Source organism: Artibeus jamaicensis, unplaced genomic scaffold, assembly GCF_021234435.1.
Source record: "Artibeus jamaicensis isolate MK-2021 breed Jamaican fruit bat unplaced genomic scaffold, CSHL_Jam_final contig_354, whole genome shotgun sequence".
Taxonomy (NCBI): domain Eukaryota; kingdom Metazoa; phylum Chordata; class Mammalia; order Chiroptera; family Phyllostomidae; genus Artibeus; species Artibeus jamaicensis.
The window spans coordinates 9,217,179-9,241,510 of NW_026521803.1; the positions used below are offsets into that span (position 1 = coordinate 9,217,179).

The following is a 24,332-nucleotide window of genomic DNA, read 5'->3' on the forward strand; positions in this document are numbered from 1 at the left end:
ACCCTGGAGTATCTGGGTGGGCTCGCTGTAATCACGGGGGTTGTTAAGAGTAGAAGAGAGAGACAGAAAGTCAGAGTTAGGGTGATGCATTGCCGGCTTTGAGGATGGAGACAGCGGCCGTGGGCCAAGGAATGCAGCTGCCCCTAGAAGCCGGAAAAGGCAGGAAAAGGATTCTCTTCTAGAACCTACAGTGGGAACCAGCCCCACTGCCGCCTGGACTTTAGCCCCACGAGACCCATTTTGGAGTCCTGACCTCCAGAACTGTAAGAAAATTAATTTGTGTTACTTTAAGTCCCTAACTTGGTGGTCACTTGCAGCCGTAGGAAATGAATGCACTCCTCACCCCAATGGACAAAGGCGGAAACTGGAACATGTAGCCAGAAAGCCGGGCGGGGGGGAGCAGGAATCCAGGCATCAGATTCCAAAGCTCTTCCTCATAATTGAAGGGAGGGGTGGGGAATTAAAATTCATACACTGTGAGACAGCATGTTGTAGTGGATTTTGAGAAAACTCTCCATCAGATTCTGATTTTTAAAAATCATTAACAAAAGGCCAAGGACTGATAAAAGAATGGTAAATGTGTAAAAATACTGTGAGGAAGATTCAAGTCCAGAATGAACCAACAGTTGAGAGAAAGGAAAGAAAATTGAAATCTTTGTACTTTGCCGATGGGAATGTAAAATGGTGCCACCATTGTGGAAAATAGTTCTGCAGTTCCTCAGAAAATTAAACGTAAAATTATCATATGACCCAGCAGTTCCCCTGCCAGGTGTATACCTAAAATAATTGCAGAGGAATTCAAACAGATCCTTGTAGCCAATGTCCACAGTTCCATCATTCACAATAGTGAAAGGTAGAAACAACCCAACTGTCCATCAGCAAATGAATGGATAGACAAAATGTGGCGTGCATGCAAAGGAGTGTTATTCAGCCACAAAAAGCGAAGAAGAGATGAAACGTCCTGCATGTGTATTAACCTTGAAAACATTATGTTGACTGACATAAACCAGACACAAAAGGTCACATATTTCATGAGTCCACTTAAACAAAATACCCAGAGTAGGTAAATGCACAGAGCAAGTGAGTGGGTCCCAGGGACCGGGTGTGAAGGGAGTTACTGCTTACTGGTTGTGGAGTTTGTGCACCAGGCAATGGCAAAGTTTCGGAGATAGCGGTGATGGTTGGTCAGCATCGTGCATGTACTTAATAAGACTGAATGGTGCACTTAAATATGGCTAAATGGCATATTTTATTTTATATATATATATACACACACACACACACACGCATGCACATACACTTTCTTCCAATCAAACCAATAAAATGCTAGTACTAGCCGTGGGGCTTTTAAGCCCATATTCAGAAGAGGGACGGAAGGGATGATGAATTTCTAGGGGTTGATGGTATAAGGACAAAGTAAATGTCAACTTTGGGCCTAGTTTTAGATTCTTTAACAAGTAGAACTATGATATATAGACTTTAACCAAAACAATGTGCTGGGCACACAGTAGGTGCTCCATAAGTATTTGTGGAATAAATGAATGAAGAAACCTTTATTTAAGTGAGTTGAATTGATCCCAGGGAATAGAAAGAATTTAGAAATCAAACAATCGTCGAAACACCATGGAGAATTAAAGTTCTAAGTTGAATGCTAGACAAATATGGCCTTTAAAAAAGTCCGAAAGAGAACAAAATAGTAGCAGAGAGTAAGTTCTAACAATTCCAGACTAGCAAGCCCAGAGCCGATGGCTGGCAGACTTCTGCACTGGATGGTTGAACAGGTGGTTTGGCTGCTTTCAGGAAAGAGTAAAGGTTGCTAACCATCAATGTGACTTCCCTAAGACGCAGTCGCATTCACTCCATCTGCTTGTTGATGGGATGACTAGGTCAGTAAAGGGGGGGCTGCCCTGGATGTGCCATTGGGTTTCAGCAGCATGTTCGATGACTCCTCGTCACAGCGACCCCCCCGATCCCTGTGGGTAGAAAGGGGAACAGTGGGGCTGGGCTGTGCTGAGGCCAGAGAACCTGCAGGCCGCTGAAATGTGTTAGCCCCTGGTCCGAAGCCCCAAGGGGACTTTAAGAAAAATAGCACGTGGTTTTGCCTTGAGCATTATCTCCTCGTTGGAGTGAAGGCCAGTAAGCCTCGCTGCGGGCCTCGTGGAAGAGGACAGTGTGCTCCAAGGACAGCCGGCACTCAGTCACTCCAACAGCTGGAAACCGAGGCCCAGAGCACCGAGACTAAACCCAGCAGGGATAAATGATTGACAGCACAGGATGGAGACTTTTCAGGAGCTCGTGTGAAGAAATAGCTTGGAATTTAGATCACCCGGGTGTCCTGGAGAGGTGTCTGTAGGTGTAACCACAGACTGCGCTGGTTCAGCTCGTCCTGTCCCAGACATGTTGCCACTGTGCACCCCGCCAGGGTCAGTCACCCTCCGTCACGTGAGGGGCACATTTTAAGACACTGGATTTGTGTTGGGACGGCCCTGTCGCAGCAGACTCCGATTTTCTGAGCCCCTCTCCTGGGGGAGGCAGGATGGAAGACGCATAACAAAAGGGAATAGCCAGACCTTCTGTCTCAGTTCACTGAACCACCTGTGTATAAACAGCCATTTTTTTCTGGAAGGAGACAGGTGCATGCAGAGAGAAAGTGCCTGATAAACCAGTTCCTGAACTACGGAGAGTGCAGTGATCCCTGCGTTCTGTCCGTTCAGCACCCAAGCACTGACACCTGCTGTGCTGGGCCGTCCCAAGTGAGGGGATGTGTCTGTGAATAAAGCAAACAAAGGCCCTGCTGTGAGGAGTCCCGGGCTCCTTGGGAAGGCAGGTGATAAACAAGAAAACATACCCCATCCGAGGCGGGGTAGGTCAGCTATGGAGGAAAACCGAAGCGGCAGAGGCTTAGAGGCAGGGCCTGGGTGGGCCAAGGCTTCCTTTGAGCAGTGGTCTGAGGGAGGCAAGGAATTACATTCAAGTTGGATGGAACAGCAGTCTCGCAGCCTCTGAGGCCAGGAAGTATGGGGTGTGCTTAAGGAACTATAGGAAGGCCAGTGTGGAGGAGGAGGAGGAGGAGGAGAAGAAGGAGGAGGTGAGTCCTGAAAAGCTGTGGGAGGGTGGATTGTGAAAGTGTGTGCTTTTTTGTGAGCGAGGTGCGAGCCATGAGGGTGCCGAGCAGAGGACTGTGGTGTGGCTTTGCCCGTGCAGATGGACGCTGCTGAAAAGCTTGCAGACTACCTGTGCTTGTGGCTTCTTTTCAACCTGGGCAACACGTAGGAAATAAAATGAGTCACAGAGAGCAGATCTTCCCCTGGCGGTTCTGTTTCAATTCTCTGCTTGGTAAGAGGGCCCGGGGCCCTGGAGGGAGACTGGACCTAGGTCCCCACCGGTGGTGTGCAGCAGTCTGAGAAGAAAGCCACGAGAATGTTATGAACCTTGGAAGCACTGTGGGGACCGAAATAAGCCAGACACAACGTGGCCGCTCAGGGGCCAGGGCCACAGCACAGGAAGCAGCCACCAGTGCTTCTGTGAAGGGCAGGCAGGACAGGGCTCCAGAGAGGACCTCCTCACGTCTGCGATGGCGTGCTCAGCTTGCTACCTCCCTGGACTGTGTCCTCCCAAAATTCTTATGCTGGGTCCCTACCCTACTACCTCAGAATGTGACCTTATTTGGAAGTAAAGTCATTGCAGATGTAATTAGTGAAGATGACATTGCCCTGGAACAAGCTTGGGCCCTGTACGACGGTGTCCTTATAAAAGGGGGACAGGTAGGTACCCCCCATACACACAGAATGCCCTGTGGCCGTGTGAAGCCTGGCGTTATGTTGTCACAAGCCAAGACGCTACCAGAAGCTGGGGGAGAGGCCTGGAACAGATCCTGCCCGATAGCCCCCGTCAGAGGACCCTGTCAGCATCCTGCACTTGGACTTCTGGCCTCCAGAACTGTGAGACTGTCCCATTTCTATGTGTAAGCCATTCAGCATATGGCACTTTGCTATGGCAGCCCCAGCAAACTCACTCCCTTATCCTCTCTCTGTACAGCTGTGAGCTCTGCTACCCTGGTCCCTCCCCTCTTCGTCCTTCACTCCCTGTTACTGGGGAAGCGCATCCACACCATGGCTTCAGTCACTGTCACCACCTTCACCAGTCCTGGGCCTTCCGAGCCCCAGGACCGACTTCCTCCCAGGCTCAGGTGGCCTTTCAGGGCTGGCCTGCCAGCCTCACTGGTGTCTGTGCTCCTCCACCCCCGCACCACCTCCGGCTATGCTGAATTATTTACAGTAATTGCTTGGTTAAGGGGAGAGATTAGTAAACACCGGGAAAAATACCCACAAAAACTACATACGTAGTTTAAATTGTGTGCTTTAATTTAAGGCATATTGTTGATCATTCATTCAGTGGGGCGGGGGTTATTGTTTTTTTTTTAGATTTTATTTATTTATTTTTAGAGAGAGGGGAAGGGAGGCAGAAAGAGAGGGAGAGAAACATCAACGTGTGCTTGCCTCTCACATGCGTCCCCACTGGGGACCTGACTTGCAGTCCAGGCATGTGCCCTGACTGGGAATTGAACTGGTGGCCTTTCGGTTCACAGAGTGGCACTCAGCCCACGAAGCAGCTCTGGCCAGGGCAACAGTTGTTCTGTTGTTTCGAGGGGTTTTTGATGCTGGGCCTTTACGTTGCATACAGGCCCACAGACCGGGGTCTGCGCTGTAGTATCAGCCTCACTGGTATCAGCCTCACGTGCCGTCACACCCGCGTGTGCTGCCCTGTGCTGGTGGGTCTCTGACAAAATGACCAAGGAATCTAACTGCAAAATTCTTTTGGATTTTTACAGTTTTCTCTTACCTTTTCTAGATGTCTTGCCCATACCTCAAATGCACGTTTTTGGGGGTGGTGACTTGCCTTGTTTGAATTTTTTTAAAGCATTCAGCATCGTGTTTTGTAGAAACAGCATTTCTCCCCTCCCCCACATCTCAGTAGTTCGTGCAGTCTCTCGTGAACGAGAACGAGTGTGAGTAGTGAAGACAGCTGGTGGAAACATATACACCTCTGGGGTCATACACATCTAACCGTTGTGTACAAGTGCCAGACTCACTGTGAGTATTCTAGAGAACAGCCTCGCAGCCTGGGCTGGAGTGTGCTGTGCGTGTTGGTCAAACTGATTTCAGAGACTCAGGAAGAGAGTTTTATTGCATGCTCAAGTTCTTGAACAGGCCTTCTGCCCCTCCTCCTCCCAGCCTTGACTCATACCAGTTCCTCTGCCAGTGTAACCTCTGCTGGTAGCCTCATTGCCACGTACCCCTCCTGCCTCGGCTTAGCTGTCACTTCCTCCAGGGAGCCCACCTTGCCTCCCTCAGGCCAGGTTAGCTGTCTTTCAATGTGTTCTATCTATAGTGCCCTCTGCTGCTCCTTACCAATCACACCCCAGTGTAAATGTCTCCTACCCAGCCATGAGCTTTGTAAGGATGGAGCCCTTGTCTGTGCAGTTCAGTATCCAGTTCCCAGCTCCAGCACCATGTCTGGCATGGAGTGAGAGCTCAGAAAATACCTGTGGAAGGGAGGGAAGAGGAGAGGAAGATCATATAACTCGTTTCTTGGAAATATCCCTCCATCCCCTGCATTATAGGATAAGGTCCCCCTTAGCAGGCAGGGAAGGCCTGTACTGTCCTAGCAGTAATCTTAGCCATCAAAGAAGTGGCCGTGGAGATGGTGTTGCTATGAGCAGTCATGATAGGACAATTAACACCTCCCCTGATGACAATGCCACATCTGTGTCTGTGGGCTACTGAGCATAGATCTGCAGGAGCATTTTCCCACCTGATTTGGGCCAGCTCTGTGCCCTCAGCCCCTCACTCTGACGCCCTGTGTGGCCTTACTCAGCTGTGTTGGTCATGTTCCCCTGCATCCTGGGCCCTCCGCTCCCTGTTCTCACCTGTTGGGATCCCACTCCTCCTCCAGGACCTAGCCCAGGTGCCAAGTGCCTGCCTCAGGCCCGAGGCCCACCACCTGCTCGGGCCCCTAGGTGTCTCTGCTCCATGGGCTCCTTCCCTCCTTGCAGCCCAGCACACGGGAACATCACCATCTCTGTGCACCAGCAGAGCACAGAGCACCTTCCGAGCAGGCGATGTGTGAAACTGAGCAACTCTGGGAAGGAGTGACGACGTGCCAGCTGCGTGTGCTTCCCAGGGCTGCCCGACAAAGTACCACAAACTGGGTGGCTTAAAACAACAAAATGTGCCTTCTCACAGTTCCCGAGTCCCGGAGTCAGAAATCAAAGTGTCTTCAGGGTCACACAGCCTCTGAAAACTCTAAAGAAGGGTCATTTCTGGCCTCTTCCAGGGTCCAGTGGCTGCTGACAGTCGACGACATCCTTGCCTGTGGTCCACATCACTCCAGCCCCTACCTCCCTCGTCACACATCCTCCCTCCCTCTGTGTGTGCCTGGGCTTCTCCACACACTCTCCTCTCCTCGATGCCTCCAGTCTGAGGATCTAAGGCCTGCCCTAACCCCGGGTGACCTCATCCTAAATCGATTACATCTGCACACACCCTCTTTCCAAATAAAGCCACACTCACAGGTTTGGGAGGTTAGGACTTCAACGTGTCTTTTTAGGGGACACAGTTCGGCCCACGACACCAGTATTTTTAAGTGTGTTCTTTCCTGCTTCTGGGCACGTAGGGAATGAATTGCAGAGTTAGCGAGTGCATTTCTACCTGTATGCCCAGCACCTAACGTGCACCTCGCCCGCCACCCCTAGACACCACTGGGCTGTGTTCACGCATCTTCACACTCAGCTACCATTGTTGTGGACATGGTTTTGTTTGCTCTAACTTTGAAGTTGGTTGCTTGTTTTCATGTCCTTGAGAGAATATTTCTGGTCTAATGGAATATTCCACCTGGAAGAGCTCAAACCTTCTCACAGCCAAGAGAGACTCCTCAGGGTTTTGGAAATAGAAAAAGACGCCAGTTTTGGCATAAGAGTGAGCACTTACAAGTCCTGGATGGCGTTGGATGCTCTGTGCTCAAGACATTGACAGCACCAGGCTGAGGGGTTGAAAACAGATTCAGTGAAAGTGGTCTGTGGTGCTCTTGTCAACTGCGGGGACCCTCGTGCCCCTCCTGGCTGTTCTGAGCACTCCAGCGTCTTGTCGGCAGAGTGCCAGCCTTGTGGCCTGAAGCTGCAAGTTCCCTCATACCAGAAACGTGGAAATGAGGCTGGGCTTATAAAGAAGAAAGTTGACCGGTATCCCAGCTGCAGAACACACTCAGCACTGCCCGAAAGGGTTGGGGAGACACTGCAGACCCAGAGGGAGCCCCGTCCATGTGGGCGGCAGTTCTGCGGAGCCTTTTCTTTTACTTTTTTTTCTCCTGCTGACAGACAGATTCTTGTGTATGGAAATGCGATGTTTATTTCCTTAAAGACCCGTCTCCCTGGAGTTACTTCTTCTTTTGAAGCCATAATCTTTTGTGCCCTGCTTTCTGGCCATCTTAACCCCAAGGAATCCCCGAGTGTCACAGATGGGGAGAGTTGTGTGGGCCGCGGCGTGCCGTGGAGGCGCAAGAGACAATGGCTGCAGTGGCTGGAAGTGAAGACATGGAGGTGGTCAGTCTCAAGGCCCATCGGAAATGGCGTCTGGCCATCTTACATCATCTTCACTAGCATCTGATCTACTTCTTTCCCAAATACGCAAGAGCTCAGAGGAGGCCAACGAGTCTGATTTTCTTGTGCTTGTCCCTGATGCTCATAAAGAACAAAGGACCCTCCAGGTTCTGGACACCGTGGTTGGTCTTTAGATTTCACACTGCTCAGAGTTGCTGCTGTAGGAAGCAGAAGACTTGAGCTTGCCACATGTTGATATTTGTCTTCTCTGGCTAAGGCCTGACGTCCCTCCCAGATTTCAGAGCTACTTCAGGGAAAATGTAGGATGTGTTCTTGGCAGCTCCGTTAGCTATTTCCAGCTCCTTGCGGCGTGAACTGCTGCAGACCCATTGTGGGGCTGCTCGGCATGTCTCTGCTCTGAACTGCTCCTCTGGTCCTTGCAGAAAGTGAGAGGCTATGGGATGGCAGGGCCCGAGAGTGGAAGGAAAGTGCCCAGAGATGCGGTGCTCCTTGCTCACTCATCCCCCATCCAGATGCTTGAGGATGGCCAACCGGAAAAGTACCAACCCCACTAGAATTGCTGGGAAGCATTCTGTATTCATAGATGCTAAACTTGACCTGTACATTAGATGCTTTTCTGAATGAAACTCATGTTATCAACCTCTCCTAGACCTAAACAGTGAGGACCACACAGTGCGAGCAGTCATTTAGCAGAACAATGCAGCTCATTTACTAACGGGCATACTGTGGTTAAAACTTTGGAAAGAATGCTTACATCTCACAGACATTTATAGTCTCTCATTTTCTTGTTCTATTAAAATGTGTAAACAAGTTTGGTGTGTGGGAAGGAAGGACACATTAGCACCAAGTAACGAAAAGTCAGTAAGCTAAGGCAGATGAGTTCGCTCAACACATTCCTTCCTCTGTGTCGCAGAAGACGTGGATGTTGAGTGAAATGGGGAAGAATGAGGAGTTCCAGGCTTTTTTCCCGGGGGGATAGCAGGGTTTGGGGGAGGGAGTAGGTGTAGAGAACCTCTACCCTTCCATCTGGAGAGGGGCCCCGGCTCAGCAGCGTGGGAGCACAGAGCCACCCTGGGCTTCAGCTGCTCCGATGTCACGGCTGTTGTTGTGATCCGTCACCCTCTGTCCCCATTCCATGCATGACCTGCTAGCAAGGCTGGAAAGCCACCCTCAGAAACCTGGGTGAAAGAAGCCTTCCTGGTGTCCAGTGAAACCCACAGGAGCAGACTCTGCAGTCTTAGAGAAGAGCAGAGCATCGGCACACATAGGGGTAATAAAGTCCATGACCAGCCACACCTGCTAGTGCATCACTTTCATCACGTCCCTTACTTGTGTTTCCTTAGTTAAAGTGTTTAGAATCTGGCACCCACTTACTAAGTATTAGCTATTATTATGTCTGCTGAAGTAATTTGACATGGACATTGCAATGTCAGCTCTGTTGCTGGTTTCCATGAGTGAGACCAGGGAACCAGGCTGGTATGCTCACAATTTACTTAACCCTTGGCCTTCAGGTTTTGGTGGCCCACTCTGGCCAGGATGCTGTGACCCTGCAAAAGTGACCAGGGCTTTGGTCTACAGTGTCTGATGAGAAATAGGGGAGAGGCACCTCCATGTGCATGCTCCATGTTTGTAGACAGGTCATGCGTATCATCCTTCAGCCATCCTTAGAGCATGGCCTAGCATGTCTGAGCACGCCTGTCTGTTTTAGCACAGAGGGTTGAAGAGGTTCTCTAAGTTCTATGCTGGTAAAACTTACCTCAACCCAAGAAGGCAGTCCCCAGTGAAAACATTTAGTAGTTCCTATCCATTGAATGCATATTACTTGCAGCGTTCTGAAGGCTGTCCTGTACTCTTAGTTACTCTTTGCAGCATTCCAGTAACGTAGTTACTAATTTTATTCTATTTTTTATATGAGGAAACTGAGGCTCAGAAGAGCTAGTAAGCTGCCTGAGTCATACAAAGGTGTCCACAGCAGTACTTGAAGCTGGAAATGTTGCTTTGGTCCTGGCAGCCAGTGTGGACACAAATCACTGTGGGCACAAATCACTGTGGAATGAACAGGCAGCCACAGTCCTGTCCCCCTGTGACGGGTACTCAGGTGTTGCTCTGAAGCCCAGCACTTCCCAGACTGTGTTTACGGAGGGGCTGCCACACGCTCAGCCTTGCACTGTCGTCTAGAAGAGGAAGGGGGCAAATGATTAGCGGCAAATGATTAGCTGGAAACTGACCAGCAAGCCGGGGCATGTTGTAGTATGTGATCAATGCTCTTCTGAAATGGAAATAAGGATGGGAAGCAGCACCCAAAAATAGGAAATGAGTAGCTCAGTGAAGGGGGGATGCTTCCTGGGAAGGTGACTTCTGAACTAGGCTTTGAAGCATAAATAGGAGTTCACTGAGTACACCGTGTAGGCACAATAGGCAAAAGAATTTCCCTGCAAAGGACAGAGATGTGAAGCAGGGCATTTTAAGGTGGGGTGTGCAAGTGCTTTAGCGTGATGGTTCGTAGGGCACAGGGAGGAACATCATGTGTGTGAGGGCCAGAGAGGAGAAAGAGCCAGAAAACAGAGGGTCCGTTTGCTAGGACAAGGAATCCGACTTTATCCTGAGCGGGTAAGCCATTTAATATCCCAGTTTTAAAACAAGGTCACAATCCCCAGACCTTGATGCAGTTAGTCATGCTGTTTTTACCCACTTGTACTGTCACAGTTACTGAAAGACCACGAAAGTCCATAAGCTTCATATCTCATACCGCCCCGTCGCCACTGCACTGAAAATGCTGTTTTTTAATTTCCACTCATTTCTCCATTTTTTTTTCCATCAGTAATTCTCTTTCGCAAATGTTATTCTCAGATGCCAGGATAAGTACTTTTGAGAGTTTTTTTAATGTTTTTTTAAATGGCCTTTGATTGCATAAGAGCATCATGTAGAACCATTTCCAGTGGTATCTTTATAGCAGGAATGGAGGCTAGGACTGATTATGTAATTGTTCCCTCGGTTTATTCTCAGAACCTAACACGCTGCCAGCATATTAAAAAAACCCAAAAAACCTAATGATCCTGATGGCATCTGAGTGTCTTTCCTACTCGGTGCTTTCTGGCACCATTGCTCTCGCCCTGTGTACTGCAGAGTGGACACCAGTGGTTTAAATGTGGCGTTGGCTCGGCACTGGGCACACGCACGGGACTCCAAGCCGTGTCTCTCCATCTTGCATGTGTAGCCCACCGCCAGCAGAACTCACCAGAGGAAGGGTTCGTGGATACCCAACAGAGACCCTCGCCAGTGTCTCGCATGCTAACGCTCGGATAAGGAGAGGCAGCGTGTGCTGCTGTGCTGAGGTTGCATTTGGCAAGGAGCTCAGAGCACCATCTGTCAGAGGAGGTGGTGGGAGTGTGCAAATACTGCTGTGAATTCCATGAATACTTAATTGCTAGAGATTTTTTTTAATTTTAAAGTTTTTGCATTTAGTTTGTTTGTTCTTTTGTTATTTTTTAGAATAGTCCTTATCAGTGGCAGAAGATCCTTCTGTAGTATATTTTCAGTGCTGCCATACCGCGACAGCGCCCACGTCGGGTATGTATATGCATGCTTGCTTTGCCGTTCTCTGAGCGAAAGGTTATGATACCCTGTGTGTAATGATGTGCTGCCCTTTCCATTCCAAAAAACCTTGCCTTGCTTTGACACCGCAAATTTGGTATTTATACATTGGAAAGAAAAAAAATTCTACCTTCTTTCCAGCCAGAAGGCTCCCTTGTTATTTCGTGTGTGCGTGTGTGCACACAAATGTGTGTCCTCACCATATTTGCCAGCTGATTCTAAATGTGCATTGTGTCGACTTTTCCAACGCCATAAAGCAAGAGCAATAGAGGGCCCACCCCATTCCACAGGCCCATGTCAACTTTTGGAGAAAGGTAGGTCAGGAAAGGAATTATGCAAACCCTCTGGCAATCCTGCCTCTTTGTATCTTGGGCTTGGGGCTGGAAACTGACCAGCAAGCCAGAGCAAATATCAAAGCAGAGTGGTACCAGGAGCAGATTAGGTGATTTGCAACAGGCCAGAAGAACAATCACCTCTCTGGATCAACAAGCGCCCGCCTTTTGCTCTGGAAAAAAGTAGGTAAGTGAGGCTCTGACTGCAAAGCCTCTCCCTCTTCATCCCCCATTCCCGAGCTCTGCGTTCATTTCCTCCTCTGAGTTTTGTTCCCTCGCCCCTCACCTGGGGCTGGTTGTTGGGGGGCTGCTGATCTTTGGGGCAGGATGCTGGGCATGTTGTAGGATGTTGGCTCTGGCCTCTGGTGGTTGTGACAGCCACACCCTGTCCACACGTGACCATTGCCTCATAGGAGGGCGCTATGGCCCCCGGCACTGACTCACCATTAGTCGCCCCTTATCCAGGTGAGTGATACATTTTAAGACCCCTAGTGGATGCCTGAAACTGGATCATACAGAACCCTGTATATACTGTGTTTTTTCTTACACATACATACCTATGATAAAGTTTAATTTATGAATGAGGCACAGTAAGAGATTAACAGCAATAAATAATAAAATAGAACAGTTACAACAATATACTATAATAAAAGTTATGCAAATATGGCATTATTAAGTAAAATAAAGGCTCCTTGAGCACAGGCACGGTGGTACTGGGACAGTGAACCAGCCCACCAAGACAGCTACTGAGTGGCTCGCGGGTGGGGGAGGACACAGCGTGGAGACGCTGCCGCACAGAGGATGACTCACGTCCGGGGCGGAGCGGAGCGGACGGTGTGCGCTTTCATCATGCCGCTGAGATGGCACACAAATTTAAAATTCAGGAATTGCTTATTTCTGAAATTTCCATTTAATATTTTTGGATCACAGCTACCTAAAAGTGCAGAAAGCAAAAGCACGGAGAAGGGAGGTCCACTGTATTTCAGGAAGGGTCGTCTAGAGCATTATTAGTAGATTCATCCATTCTGCCATTTGTCCCAGATGAAAAAGCAAAATGAGTGCGAGGAGTCATAGGCCATAACCCTTTCCATCTGGGATGTGAGCAAACTCCAAGTCACCACTCTTTCAGCTTTTATAGATGAGGAAACCAGGATGCAGAAAAGTTAATTTTCTGTAATAAAGTGCATACTCAGAGCCTTTCATAATACCTAACAGCACAGAGCACACCTATTTCGGCAGCGTTTACTACTTCGGTTTTCATGTAATAAACTATGAGCACAACTCAAAATATTGTAACTGAGCAGCAGGGTTAAGAAATGTTCTGCTTTTTAAATTTTTTAATGAGCAGTTATCATACTTATGAATAACTGCCATTGTCATAATTACTGACTTTTTTAGTAATTATTGGCAAACAGCTATGCCCAAATGATAAAAAAATTTTTGCTGGTAAATGCATACATATATATTTCACACTACTTTAGTTCACGTACATATTAACGGATACGTTTCTGTTGTGGAAAATTTCTCTGCTTTTACACTAAAGCTGTCTCTGTGACCAGGACAGAGCTGCAGAATTTCAGCGGGGACAGGGCTTTAGGGATGACAGGGTGTGGTTTCCTGCGGTGCAGCTGGGAGGGGGGGCCCTTCGGCCCAGCCAGTGAAGCTCACCCGCTCTCCCGGCACAGCCTGCAGCACCAGAACCCGGGACTCGGGCCCCCAGGCCTCGGGCCCCCCAGCCTGCAGACTTCGGGGTTTCTAGGTCCCAGGTTTCTGCTGTGCTTTCGCACGTGGACTAAGCCGCATGTGCCTGATTATTCCAGACAAGCGCAAACCTCCCTGCTGCCCGGTCAGTGTACATTTCCAACTTCATCACAAGAAAGTTTTAAAAACAGGAAACTCAAAAGTTCATCCACTGTGTACTTGAACCTCCTTTACACGGAAAGCATCTATCAGGATGGTCTTATCTCTTTCCGGTTCGGCCCTCTGGCTTCTCCTGCTGCCCTGGAGCTTCCCAAGTCCTGCTTCCAACCCTGCCTTGCCCTCACTCCCTCCCTCACCACAAAGCTTTGCTCTCGGTTCTACACTGAACTTATTTTGGCTCCTGACATGTGCTGAGCAAAGCAGAACAGGCCAATCTTAGGAGAGATTTCCCCATTCATTCATTCCTTTGTGCATTTGGTCATTCAGCTGGGGCTTCTGCCTCTGATGAGCACGAGGCCCTGGTGGAGGCTGGCAGGGTGCGGAGATGAGTGAGAACGGCTGTCCACAAGCATGTCATCCAGCAAGGAAGCCAGACACACAAACTGCCAGGCCAAGACAACCTCGGGGGAGGAGGGGGCCAGGAAGTGCCACAAAGCTTTAACTGCCCCCACATCTTTATCAGTGTTCACGTTTACAATAAATCTGCACTCCTCAGTAAAAGCCAAACGTTTGCCACGTAAAGTCTTGTTATCCTCCCTAGCCCTTTAAGTACATGACCATCCCTGCCTCCCTCCTGTGTAGAAACTGGACTTGGGACTTAATCAGGATTGAGAACAACGGAAAGTTGGGGGTCATTTTGTCGGCCACCAGATTTATACTGAGCTGACCACAGGATTGTTCACAACATGATTTTTAGATCTTCTGCCCGAAGCCCACTCTCCATTGCTTAACTGTCCTGGCCTCCAAACCATCCCCCCGCCTTGACTTACAGAGACAGATATTTGAGAACAGAGGTATTTCCTCAGGTCAGCTGATCCTGTGGTCAGCCTGGGTGTGATGGTGACACATGTAGGTCGGAAAATAAGCTGAAACAAATAATGCTCACAGGATGTCAGGCGCTGTTCTAGGTGTTTTGTATACATTCGTTTATTTAATCTTCACAACCACCTCATAAAGGAGGTTCTCCGGCGATTGTTTCACAGACGTGAGGCTACAGCAGAGAGAGGCAGAACGGCAGTGCAGAGGCCAGAGGTGGGCTGGCTGAGGCTCCGCGAGGTTCAGTGTTCTCTGCCCCACAGGACAGTCCCTGAAGCGCTGATGCTCACCTGATTGTGGAGTGTACTTCCCTTCACCACCGCCCTTTTGGGGCTGGGCTTTGCCGGCTTGAGACCAATGGCAAGCAGGCAACGCCAGCTGACAGGCGTGCATCTTGGTGATGACAGAGCTTCATTGTCATGCCACAGGACGGTCACCTCCTGGACAGTGGCCTTCTGATGGCTTTGGAGGTTGCTGGTTTACACTGAAGTATGAGCACCTCCAAGAGCAAACCCCAAGCATCTTTGGGTAGAATCCTGGGGGGAAAATAATCTGTGCAATTTTCACATCTTGGTATTTGTTTGTTATAAGTGGGAGGGAATGAGTTACAGATTATAAAATAGAGAGGTGGTCACATTCTCCAGGTGTCAACACAGTGGGGACAACCTGCCTGCGCATGGGCTTCACTGGTCCCTGACCTTGAAATGCTGCTTGCTTGTGTCTCCTCCCCCGCACCTTCCCCCCGGCCGCCCCCACACTGCCCCCCCAGCACCACAGGAAAGCGATTTAGGAACAGGGAGGGTCTCCCTCCTGCCTTTACACCATGCACGAAAACGCCTGTCTTTGAGAAGGTATGCAAAACAGTCACCTTAGAGGGTGATTATTCACCTTCACTTCACAGCAGGATTCAGGACAGAGCTGTTTAAAATGAAGAACTTCCTTTCTTAATAAGCTTTCTTATTTTCTTGAAATATTGCTTGATATACAGCTTGCTTTTCTCATGGAATCATCCATTAGATGAAAGGAGGTGCTTGTGATAGCCATCCTTTCTTCCTGTTCTTTTACTGTAGGAGCTCAGTCTTGCCTGTTGCCTGGTGGGCACCGGGCGGAGGGCACTCAGACAGCAACGCCTCCGCCGAGGCCACACCTGGCTTCTGCAGTCTCTGTCCGAGCCCCTTCGGAGTCCCCTGGCCATCAGCAGTTTACTCACCTACTCAGTCAACTCAGGTTGTCAGAGCGTATCCAAAACCGAGCATCACGTGGTCACATGTAGCTAACACACAGCCCCAGTCTGAACAGCTCAACACACGATTTTCTTTGCACATACACTAGTTTTTGCTTAAAGCAACAGACGTCTTTGGACTGAATCTAGTATCGAGTTAGAAGAGGGTGGTTTCCCCAGGTCAGTACTGGGCGGGCGCCAGTGGGGGGCCGTATCCTGTCACTGGAGCCCTTCTCAGTGTCTGCCTTGGTCCTCCTTAACACACACAGACACACAAAGTGGTCCTTGCTGCCCACCCTCTCTGTGCCCCAGCATGGACATTTCTAATCCCATGTACATGTGGGACAATGTCGGGATTTGCTGGAAGTCTTAGATCGAAGACTGGCTGCAGGCTGTGCTCACTCCTTTCCAGTAACACAGCCTGGAGTCCCACTAAGCATCGCCGGGAATGGACTGTGCTTCATAACAGCAGGCCTACGGGCTGAGCTCAGTGAGCAAAAACCACTTCTGAGGATGTGGAAGCCTTCTGCCATTTCTCCTTGGGGTGTCCCGGAGCCGAGTGATGGAAAGATGCCCGACGTGGACGATTTGCCAGGTGGTGCCGGTTCACACGAGCGCGTTGAGAGGGCGTTCTCTTCAGCTTCGAGGATAGACTTTTGGAGTTAGAAGGAACTTGGAGACTGTCTAGTCCTGTGGTTTTCAGTCTTTTTTTAGCTGAAATAACCATTCTTCCAGCACAAGTGTGCACAGAACAGCAGTAAATAAAACAGCTAACCACAGAGCCATTCCAGAAAAGTAGAAGTGGGGACAAGAAGCCTACTCTTTGCTCCATCTCTCATGACCCCACCCGGGAAACCAAAGTTCTTACCCCTGCCTGCCTTTGGTGCCGATGAGCACCTGAGGCCAGAAGACAGGGGAGTGTGTGGGGGAGAGCAGAGAGGCAGGCAGAATCCTTGGTCCTGGCACATTAACCAGCCTTGCTAGTCCCAGACGTACTCTGTACAATTGACTCTAATCTCATCCTCAGGAAGGTTGGAGGACATTGAGTGAAACATGACATGTGAAAGCTCTCAGCACCCGGCCCCCTGTGGGAGGTGCTCAGGAAACGTCTGCTTTGGTTCCATCTATGATCAGTCACTAGAGCGATTTCACTGCTCTTTCTAGATCTGCTCCAACACAGCTAATCTCAGGTTCACGATGAGTTGGCCAGCTGTCATTTCTTGATTTACTCAGTTGTGCATTTCTACAAACACGAGGGATTCTTCTTCAGATCTACAGGTATTTGATATTTAAATTGTTTTCCTCAGAGGTACATGTCGAGTAAAGAAAACCTGGAAAGTACACACAAGGCAAGGGAGATAGAAATTACTGAGCCTCACCTAAACAAAGCCATCATTAATGTTTAGGTCTACTTCCTTCCAGTCTTTTTTTTCTCCCTACTGCCTGTGCTTGTGTAGACTGTGAAGAAGTGATTGCTTTGTTTTGATCTTTCTTGCTGGTGGGAAGAAGTGTGGCCAAATCCCACCTTTTAAAACAAGCTAATGGAAGCCAGTTACAAAGAAGAGGAACAGATGTTGCTTGTCTTTTTCACTATAACTGTAACATCAAACCTTCCCATAGCTGTAAACACTCTTCTCAGATTAAGCTTGTAAATTATACCATTTTCTGGGAAGAGACCCAGCCTCAACCCAGCTCCTCTTCTCTTAACTGACAGTTGCCAAGGCCCATCCGAGTCTGTCTGCCTTTTACCCACATTAGTCACAGCCTTCTCTTTTCTAGTGTGGCTTTGTGGTTTGGCTTGGCGCTTGGCGACCCTCCGCTTACAAAGTGAGTTGCAAGCAAGTTTCTCAACTTTTCCTAAGTAGGCAGACCCCACACCTAGTCCACACCTCTAGCTAAGACCACTGCCCCCTCTTATTCCCAACCCCCACCCATCCTCTGGGCTGCCATGGACCCAGAGTGGAAAACCTATGAGCTGAAAAGGAGTCTGTGGGTTCAGAAATAGAGGAAAGAAATTGTGAAAAACTGCAATAGCTAAGGAGGATGGATCCTGGAGTCCTGGAAAGAAAAGGTTTGGAGAGGGAGCTAGAAATAATGCAAACTTGGCCTCCTTTAAAATGCTGCTGAAGGTCAGCCCCAGACCAAGATTCACCTTTCTCCTATTTCTTCGCCCCCTACTACCCTCTGACCTGTTACTCCTATGACCAGACCTCTTGCTTGGACTCTTGGGCTAATTCAATTACATTATAGGCTAAAAGGGCATTGGGTGGGGCTGACCTCCATTTATAACGTCATGTCAGTGGGAACATGCATTCCCAGTCCCAGCCGGCCAACTCAAAAGCTTTTGGAGTGCAACCCATGGTGAGTGAGAGGCTGCAGGCATTACATTGAGGGCCAGTCCCAGGATTGTCCCTGTGTGTCCAGGGACTGACATGAGTGCCCAGATGTCCTTCATTCCTGAAACATTTGGGCACCAGTGGGTATTTCTGTCTATACAGGGTGGGGCAAAGTAGGTTTATAGCTGTTCATATGGAAAATAATATAATTAATAAATACTACAAGAATAAATTGCATTTTGTGTACTTACAGCTGTGAACCTACTTTTGCCATATAGATCCGATTGGAAGGAAGTAGGGGTGAATCCAGTTAACTTGTGGTTGGGGATTATATCAAATAACCAGGCCCGTGAATCCAGCAAAGTAGCTTCTGTGATGTGTGTATGGGAGGTACTGGCCCACTGAGATAAGTGCTCCTCATTGACCGAGTGTCTCCAGGTTGGTTTGTGACAAATGTATCGGAGACCATGTGACGAAGAAAATGTCTTCCCCGTGGAGCCCGAGGTGTCTCTGGGGGCACATTCCAAAGTAGCAGCTTCCATGTGGTGTTTATGTCCTCAGCTTTTGGCGTTGGGGCGTTGCAGATGAGGTCATCCTCTTGGGTCCATTTCCTGAGTGCGGATCATTTTGTGACACAGAACAGCTTCTTCTATTCTTAGGGCCTCCAAGCCTGAAGCACCCGCTCCCTGGCCCCGGTCCACCCTCCCTTCCTCCCACCCGCTTTTCCCCAAAACACCTCTTTTTGTTGTGGAAAATTGTACATTGACAAATTGCGCTTCTTTCCTCACACCAAGCATATTCCCACACAGAGACAGATTCTGGAATGATCTCACGGATGAATCATGCTGTTACCGGCTGTTTATAGGAGCTGCCTTTAGACAAAGGCTTTGGTGTAAGCCACATTATTAAGGCCCCTTCATTGTCTGCCAGTTGCCCTTGGGGGACGGCTTATCGACAAAGTGCTAAGTGTGGGACTGGGAAGGACTAAGACTGAAAGCTGCTCTGATTTCACTTTTTCCTGCCAGCCCTGGGTGTTGCCCCATTGATTCTGAGCTGTGGGGAGCACCAATGCAAGCAGGCAGACCCAGTCCATGATGGCAGCTGGACCTGAGGCAGGCACAGCAGGACTTCTGAACCGACTTTAAGCGCTCGTGTTGTGGAGTTCCAGTGGACGTGTAATCTCTTCATTAAAACGAGCTCACAGGCCGCATTTCCTTTCCAATCCAGCTTCCAAACTTTGCTTTTTAAGCAGCAAATCTCCTTTTTTAAGGATCTGGAAATCCTGTTAATATTTAATTAGCTTTTAAATTATTTGCACGTCAGAGTGTTCAACCTGTTATTGTCCTTTAAAGAGCCAGTGCCCACTGGAGCCTCCAGCTGGCGTTCCAAGGTCTTGAGTGAAGAGCACAGTTAGAGCACTGATCGCAAATGGAAGGAAGTCAGGCCGTCCCCGTCTTGGAAGCAGAAAGCTCTGGAAACTAGTTAATTGGTCACACACACACTTTTTTTCACCTACTGCTTAGGTGTTGATTATTTAAATCCCATATCCTTTTTTAATTAAGAGGAATATTGGTTCATTAACCATAAGCTCCCTTAGGAAAGGGCCTCGGCTTGAACTTCTTGTTCTCTAATAGGGAATCTTGTTCGAACAGTCCTATGCATTACAGCTCAGCGAGCTTTCAGAAAAGGAAACGAAAGATCATTTTGTCTGTTACACAAGATGAAAGCAGGAGTTGGCTATTGTGTGGTTACGAGCGACTTGGGTAACCCCCTTCGGGCACCAGGACATCTAGATTGGCTGTCTGCTCTGACCAGATGACTCCACAGCTGCAAAATCACGTACGTTCACTTTCTGCCGCAGGAGCCAAAACAGAGACAGAGGTCCAGGGGGTTTCCAACCATGAAGTTACATGCTTTCAAGGAGAGCGACAAGAAGTGAACTGCAGTGCTGTCCTATGAAGGATGGGTTCACACACCACCCCCACCCCCACCCCCGCAAAAGAGCCAACCTGTGTTTCTGCTTCTTGCTTAAAGATACAACTGCTGCTTGGACATCTCCCAAATGCATTTTCGTCTCTCGTTTTAATCCCCTCTTTCCTCCAATCTTCTGTGACACCCTAGACTCCCATCATCCAACTTTTGTATAAAAAAGAGAATTTCTCTGTGCTGGGTTTTCAAAGCGCGTTTGTTGCTTATGGCCTCTGCAAAAGTTGAGGAACTTAAGTAGGATGAAAATGAGCTCTTGTAAGTAAATAAATGTGAGCTGTAGAGTCACCTGGGGCTGTGGAAGAGAAGGAATCAGACCCTGGTCGTGTCTGTGCATCTCCCTGAATGAGTCGTTTTCTGCAAACTGACTAACAGTGTTCATCTCTGAGCTCAAGCTATATAGCATGTAAACCTTTACACACACAATTTTGGACAATATATGCACATATGGTATTTGAACTTGCCTCCAATCCATTTTTAGAAGGAGGTGGAACATAAATAAATTAGTATTTGAACTCAACCTGTATCTGGGGAAAAATAATCTTCTAGGCTTTTCAAAGAAATTGAAAAGCCCATCTTCAGTTTGCTCTTAATTATTTTCAGCTGCAGGTCCTGGGTCTCCAGCTCTGTCTCCTGACACTAGAGGGTTAACACCGGCATCTGAGCCAGAGAGATATTTCTATTCTCCTACACCATTTTAATGAGAGTTTAATGATCTTAGAAGGAACAGCAAGATTTTATCACTGCTCCACTGGAACTTCTGCTTCATTCTTTTCCACTGGATTTTTTAAACACTCCGGGTGGATTGGCGCCACCATTCAGAGTTCCTTTCTGCAGGCAACTTCCTGCCCTCTCAACTCTCCTAAAAGTGGGCCACGGGTCTCTTGCTTGCCTTACACTCACACGCAAGGCCTGAGCAGTTAGTTTACCTTATCTGTAAACTAGGTGAAATCGTGGTTTATGAGGAACAAGACGGGCAGTGATGGCAATTTCATGTGGTTCGTGTTAATACAGGTTTTCAGCATCAAGACAGTGCTTAGCTAAGGGTGACCCTGGAAGAATTTGGGAGCCTCTCTGAAAGATCCCAAGAGCCTTAAGATACACAGATTCGAAAGCTGTTAAAAGAATGGCAGTTTTGGGATCGATGAGACGGACACGTGACTGTGCCCGTGGATGTGTGTGCACGTGTGCTCTCACTTCAGACCCACCGAAGTGGCAGCCGCCGAGTGAGCGGCAGCTTCTGCCTGATCTGAGACAGAAAAAAAAATGGGGAAGCACATCCTTATGGCTGAGCCAGTTTTCTAGAGCAGCTGTGACACTTATGACCAGGTCAGTGAAGTTCATGAAGTGTGAATGGAGCAGATATGAGTGGGTCAGCGTTGGTGTGCAAGGAATGCCTTGTTTCTATTTTTAAAAATCTATTTCATATGAACTACTAGCCCCCCACCCCTGAATTTCCAGAGGGAAATTCAAACTTAATTATCACTGGGCATCCCTCCCACCACCCCTCCAAAGTCCCCTGGAATGCCTTATATTTGGGGGCCACACCGGTCATTGTTCATCCGAGAGCTCTGGCACTGCCCCGCCCTCATGGCCCTTCCAAGCAAAGTCTGCTCTGTGTCTCCTGTAGGATGTGAATTTTAATCATGGCTGGGAGCCCTGTTTTCAGGGTGCTGGCGGGGTGCAGGGCACGGGTCCCCTTTCAGGTGGACCCCACAGCCATCGTTGCCCTCCCCACTGTGCTGGCTCCATCCACAGGGTCTGCCTCTCTCCTACCTCCTGGGGCCCCCAACATAGTCTCTTGGGTGAGCTGGGGCCTGGGATGTAAACATGCCCCGAGACAGTGGACAGAAAACAGCCTGGCCACTCCTGGGAAGAAACCTGGGAGGTGAAATCCAAATCACTAAATATATCGTCTGTGACTATCTTATAAATAAATGGCAGCTAAAGTCTTGATGAGTAAGCACTAAGGCTTAGTCCAATGTAGCAGGTATTCTCCATATGTGGCTATTTAAATTTATTTTCTTTCTTTCTTTTTTTATTTTTTCTTTATTTAGTTATTGTTCAAGTACAGTTTTCTGTCTTTTACTCCCATCCCAGCCCACCCACCCAGTGCTCCCCACCTCCCTCCCATTTCCACCCCCCTTAGCTTTTGTCCATGTGTCCTTCATACTAGTTCCTATGAATCCTTCCCCTTTTCCCCTGAATTCCCTCCCCTCTCTCCTCTGGTCACTGTCCCCTTGTTCTCTATTTCAGTGTCTTTGGTTCTATTCTGCTTGCTTGTTTGTTTTGTTGTTTAGCTTCCTGTTAAAGGTGAGATCATATGGTATTTGTCTTTCAATGCTTGCCTTATTTCACTCAGCATAATGCTTTCCAGTTCCATCCATGCTGTTGCAAAGGATAGGAGCTCCTTCTTTCTTCTGCATAGAATTCCATTGTGTAAATTTAAATTAACTAAAGTAAATTCCGTTCCTCAGTCGATGCGTCACACTTTAAGTGCTCAATTGCCACCTGTGGCTAGCGGCTACCACATTGGACAACTCAGAGAAGTTCACCACAGGAAGTTCTGTGACTAGCCCTGAACAATATGTGTTTTTCTAGTAGCAGTTAGGGGTGCACCCACTACTCTCTTAGCTTATTTTGGTGCTCAGTTTGGTTATTTAGGAAGCACAGTGATAGAAATGAAGAGCCAGTGGGAAGGGGCGGCTGCAGTAAGCAGACCAGGACATTAAGTCTCAGGAGATCAGTTCCCATGGTTAGGTGTGACGAAGCTTCACCCATGGTTAGGTTGTGAAGTGTGGTCCAAAGCGTCCCTGACATACTTGGACACTCACCAGCTCTAACAATCCCTGTTTCTTGTAAATAGGGTTTGGGGTTTATCTCATGGAGAGGGGTCTTGGATTTGATGTAAGCACCAAAAGTATACTCTCCACTAGTATCTCTTTTGCCTCCTTTTGCATCAAGAAGAGGAGTGTGGCGTGAGCGCAGCTGGCTTCTGTGAACTGGGATGTGTACATCCAGCAGCCAGGGGCCGGCACAGGCAGGGCCGTTCCCAGAAACGATGAGCCTGTGAGCAAAGTGAGGTGGGTGGAAAGAGGCACGAATGAAAACGCCCACGTCCCCTGTTCTTTTTATGAAGCAGCACCCACGAGATGGCCATGCGCCAGACTCTCTTAGCTCAGCGAGCCCTCGTTTAAGCATCTCTGTATCACACACCATGTAGACAGGATACAAACATGGACCGAGATTCCTCCAGCCTGCAGCCAGGTCTCCATCCAGAAGAACTCTTTAAATTTTTTTTTATTTACTAAAGTATAATTGGCATACTTTATTATATTAGTTTCAGGTGTAAGGAGGCCCCTATTTTTAATACTCCTTATTTCTTTTGGTCTTCTCACCCCATAAATACATTCCTTGCTTTTACATTAACTTCAGCCCCAAATAGCCTTCTCTGTCTGATGAAGTGGAAACAAGGAGACATTGTTTTGGAGTTGGGAATGTGAGGCACGTGCCTGCTGGGTTTGGCTTTGGGCAAGCGGGAAGTCCGAGGAAGGGAGCTGTAGGTTTTTAATGAAAGGCAGTGTGCTGCTGTCTCTGTGTCAACTCACCTCCTCGTCTTTTCCCCGTGGGGCTCCTTGCTTCTAACCCACCGTGTCAGCTTCATTGCCTGGATCTTGCTCAGTAGGCTTTCCGCCTTGTTAGTGCCCTGATGCGTTCATCATCTCTACCCTTTATTGCTGGAGGAAGTCTTTTGAGAGCCAGGTGGTGGGGCGTCAGGGTGGGTGGTCTCTGGTACATGTGGTCCTGGTTCTGGAGGCCTTGCTGAGCCCTGCTCTGTCCCAGCACACTCGGTCCTTCCAGCTGAAGACTGGAGGTCAGTAATGGAACGCAGGCTTTCTGTCTCCACCACATGTTTATAAAGTGACGTGACTGAAACTGCCCGCAGAGCGCCCAGCAAGTGCGGATCCCAGCAGAGGAGGCGCCCTCGGGAGGACTCAGACACGTCCCGAGAGCACGTCTGTGGCTCAGAACATTTTGGAGCTCTTGGTGCGGTGATCTGCACTGTCTAATGAAGTGTTTACAGCTCTGTGCACTACTCTCCTCTTCTGTATTGTCCTTAAGGGGTGAGTTTGTGTCTGGAATTACCCGAAGTCATTTACAGTCAAATCTGGTCAGTGGGAGGGGAGGGGACACCGATTCCACTATTTTATAAAATTTGAAGACTGCGATGGGCTGGCGAATCGCTTTCTGTTGTTTGCTTCTGCGTAACTTCAGTGTCAGTTCCAAAAGGGGCTCCATGGACATTTTGAGCATGGCAGAAACAGGGCCCGCCAAGGTGACTGCCTTCAAAACGCAGCCGTGCACTAACCGATGTGGCTCAGCCGGCTGGGCGTCATCCCACACGGCAAAGGGGTTCTGCTGGTTTGACTCCTGGTCAGGGCTCAGTGCCTAGGTTGCGGGTTCAGTCCCCGGTCAGGGTGGGCACAAGAGAACCAGTCAGTGTTTCC

General features: G+C 48.7%; 1 protein-coding gene across 2 annotated transcripts in view; it reads left to right on the forward strand.

The window, feature by feature from the left end:
- Positions 1-24,332, forward strand: part of CABLES1 (Cdk5 and Abl enzyme substrate 1) — a 101,271-nt gene that overhangs the window by 52,714 nt on the left and 24,225 nt on the right. Inside the window, exon 4 of one of the 2 annotated variants that reach the window (XM_037134122.2) lies at positions 11,111-11,188. The exons of the other annotated variant lie outside the window; for it this stretch is intronic. Within the exon in view, the coding sequence (XP_036990017.2) occupies positions 11,111-11,188 (78 nt within the window). The remainder of the gene's footprint in view (positions 1-11,110; positions 11,189-24,332) is intronic. 2 annotated transcript variants of the gene reach the window in all.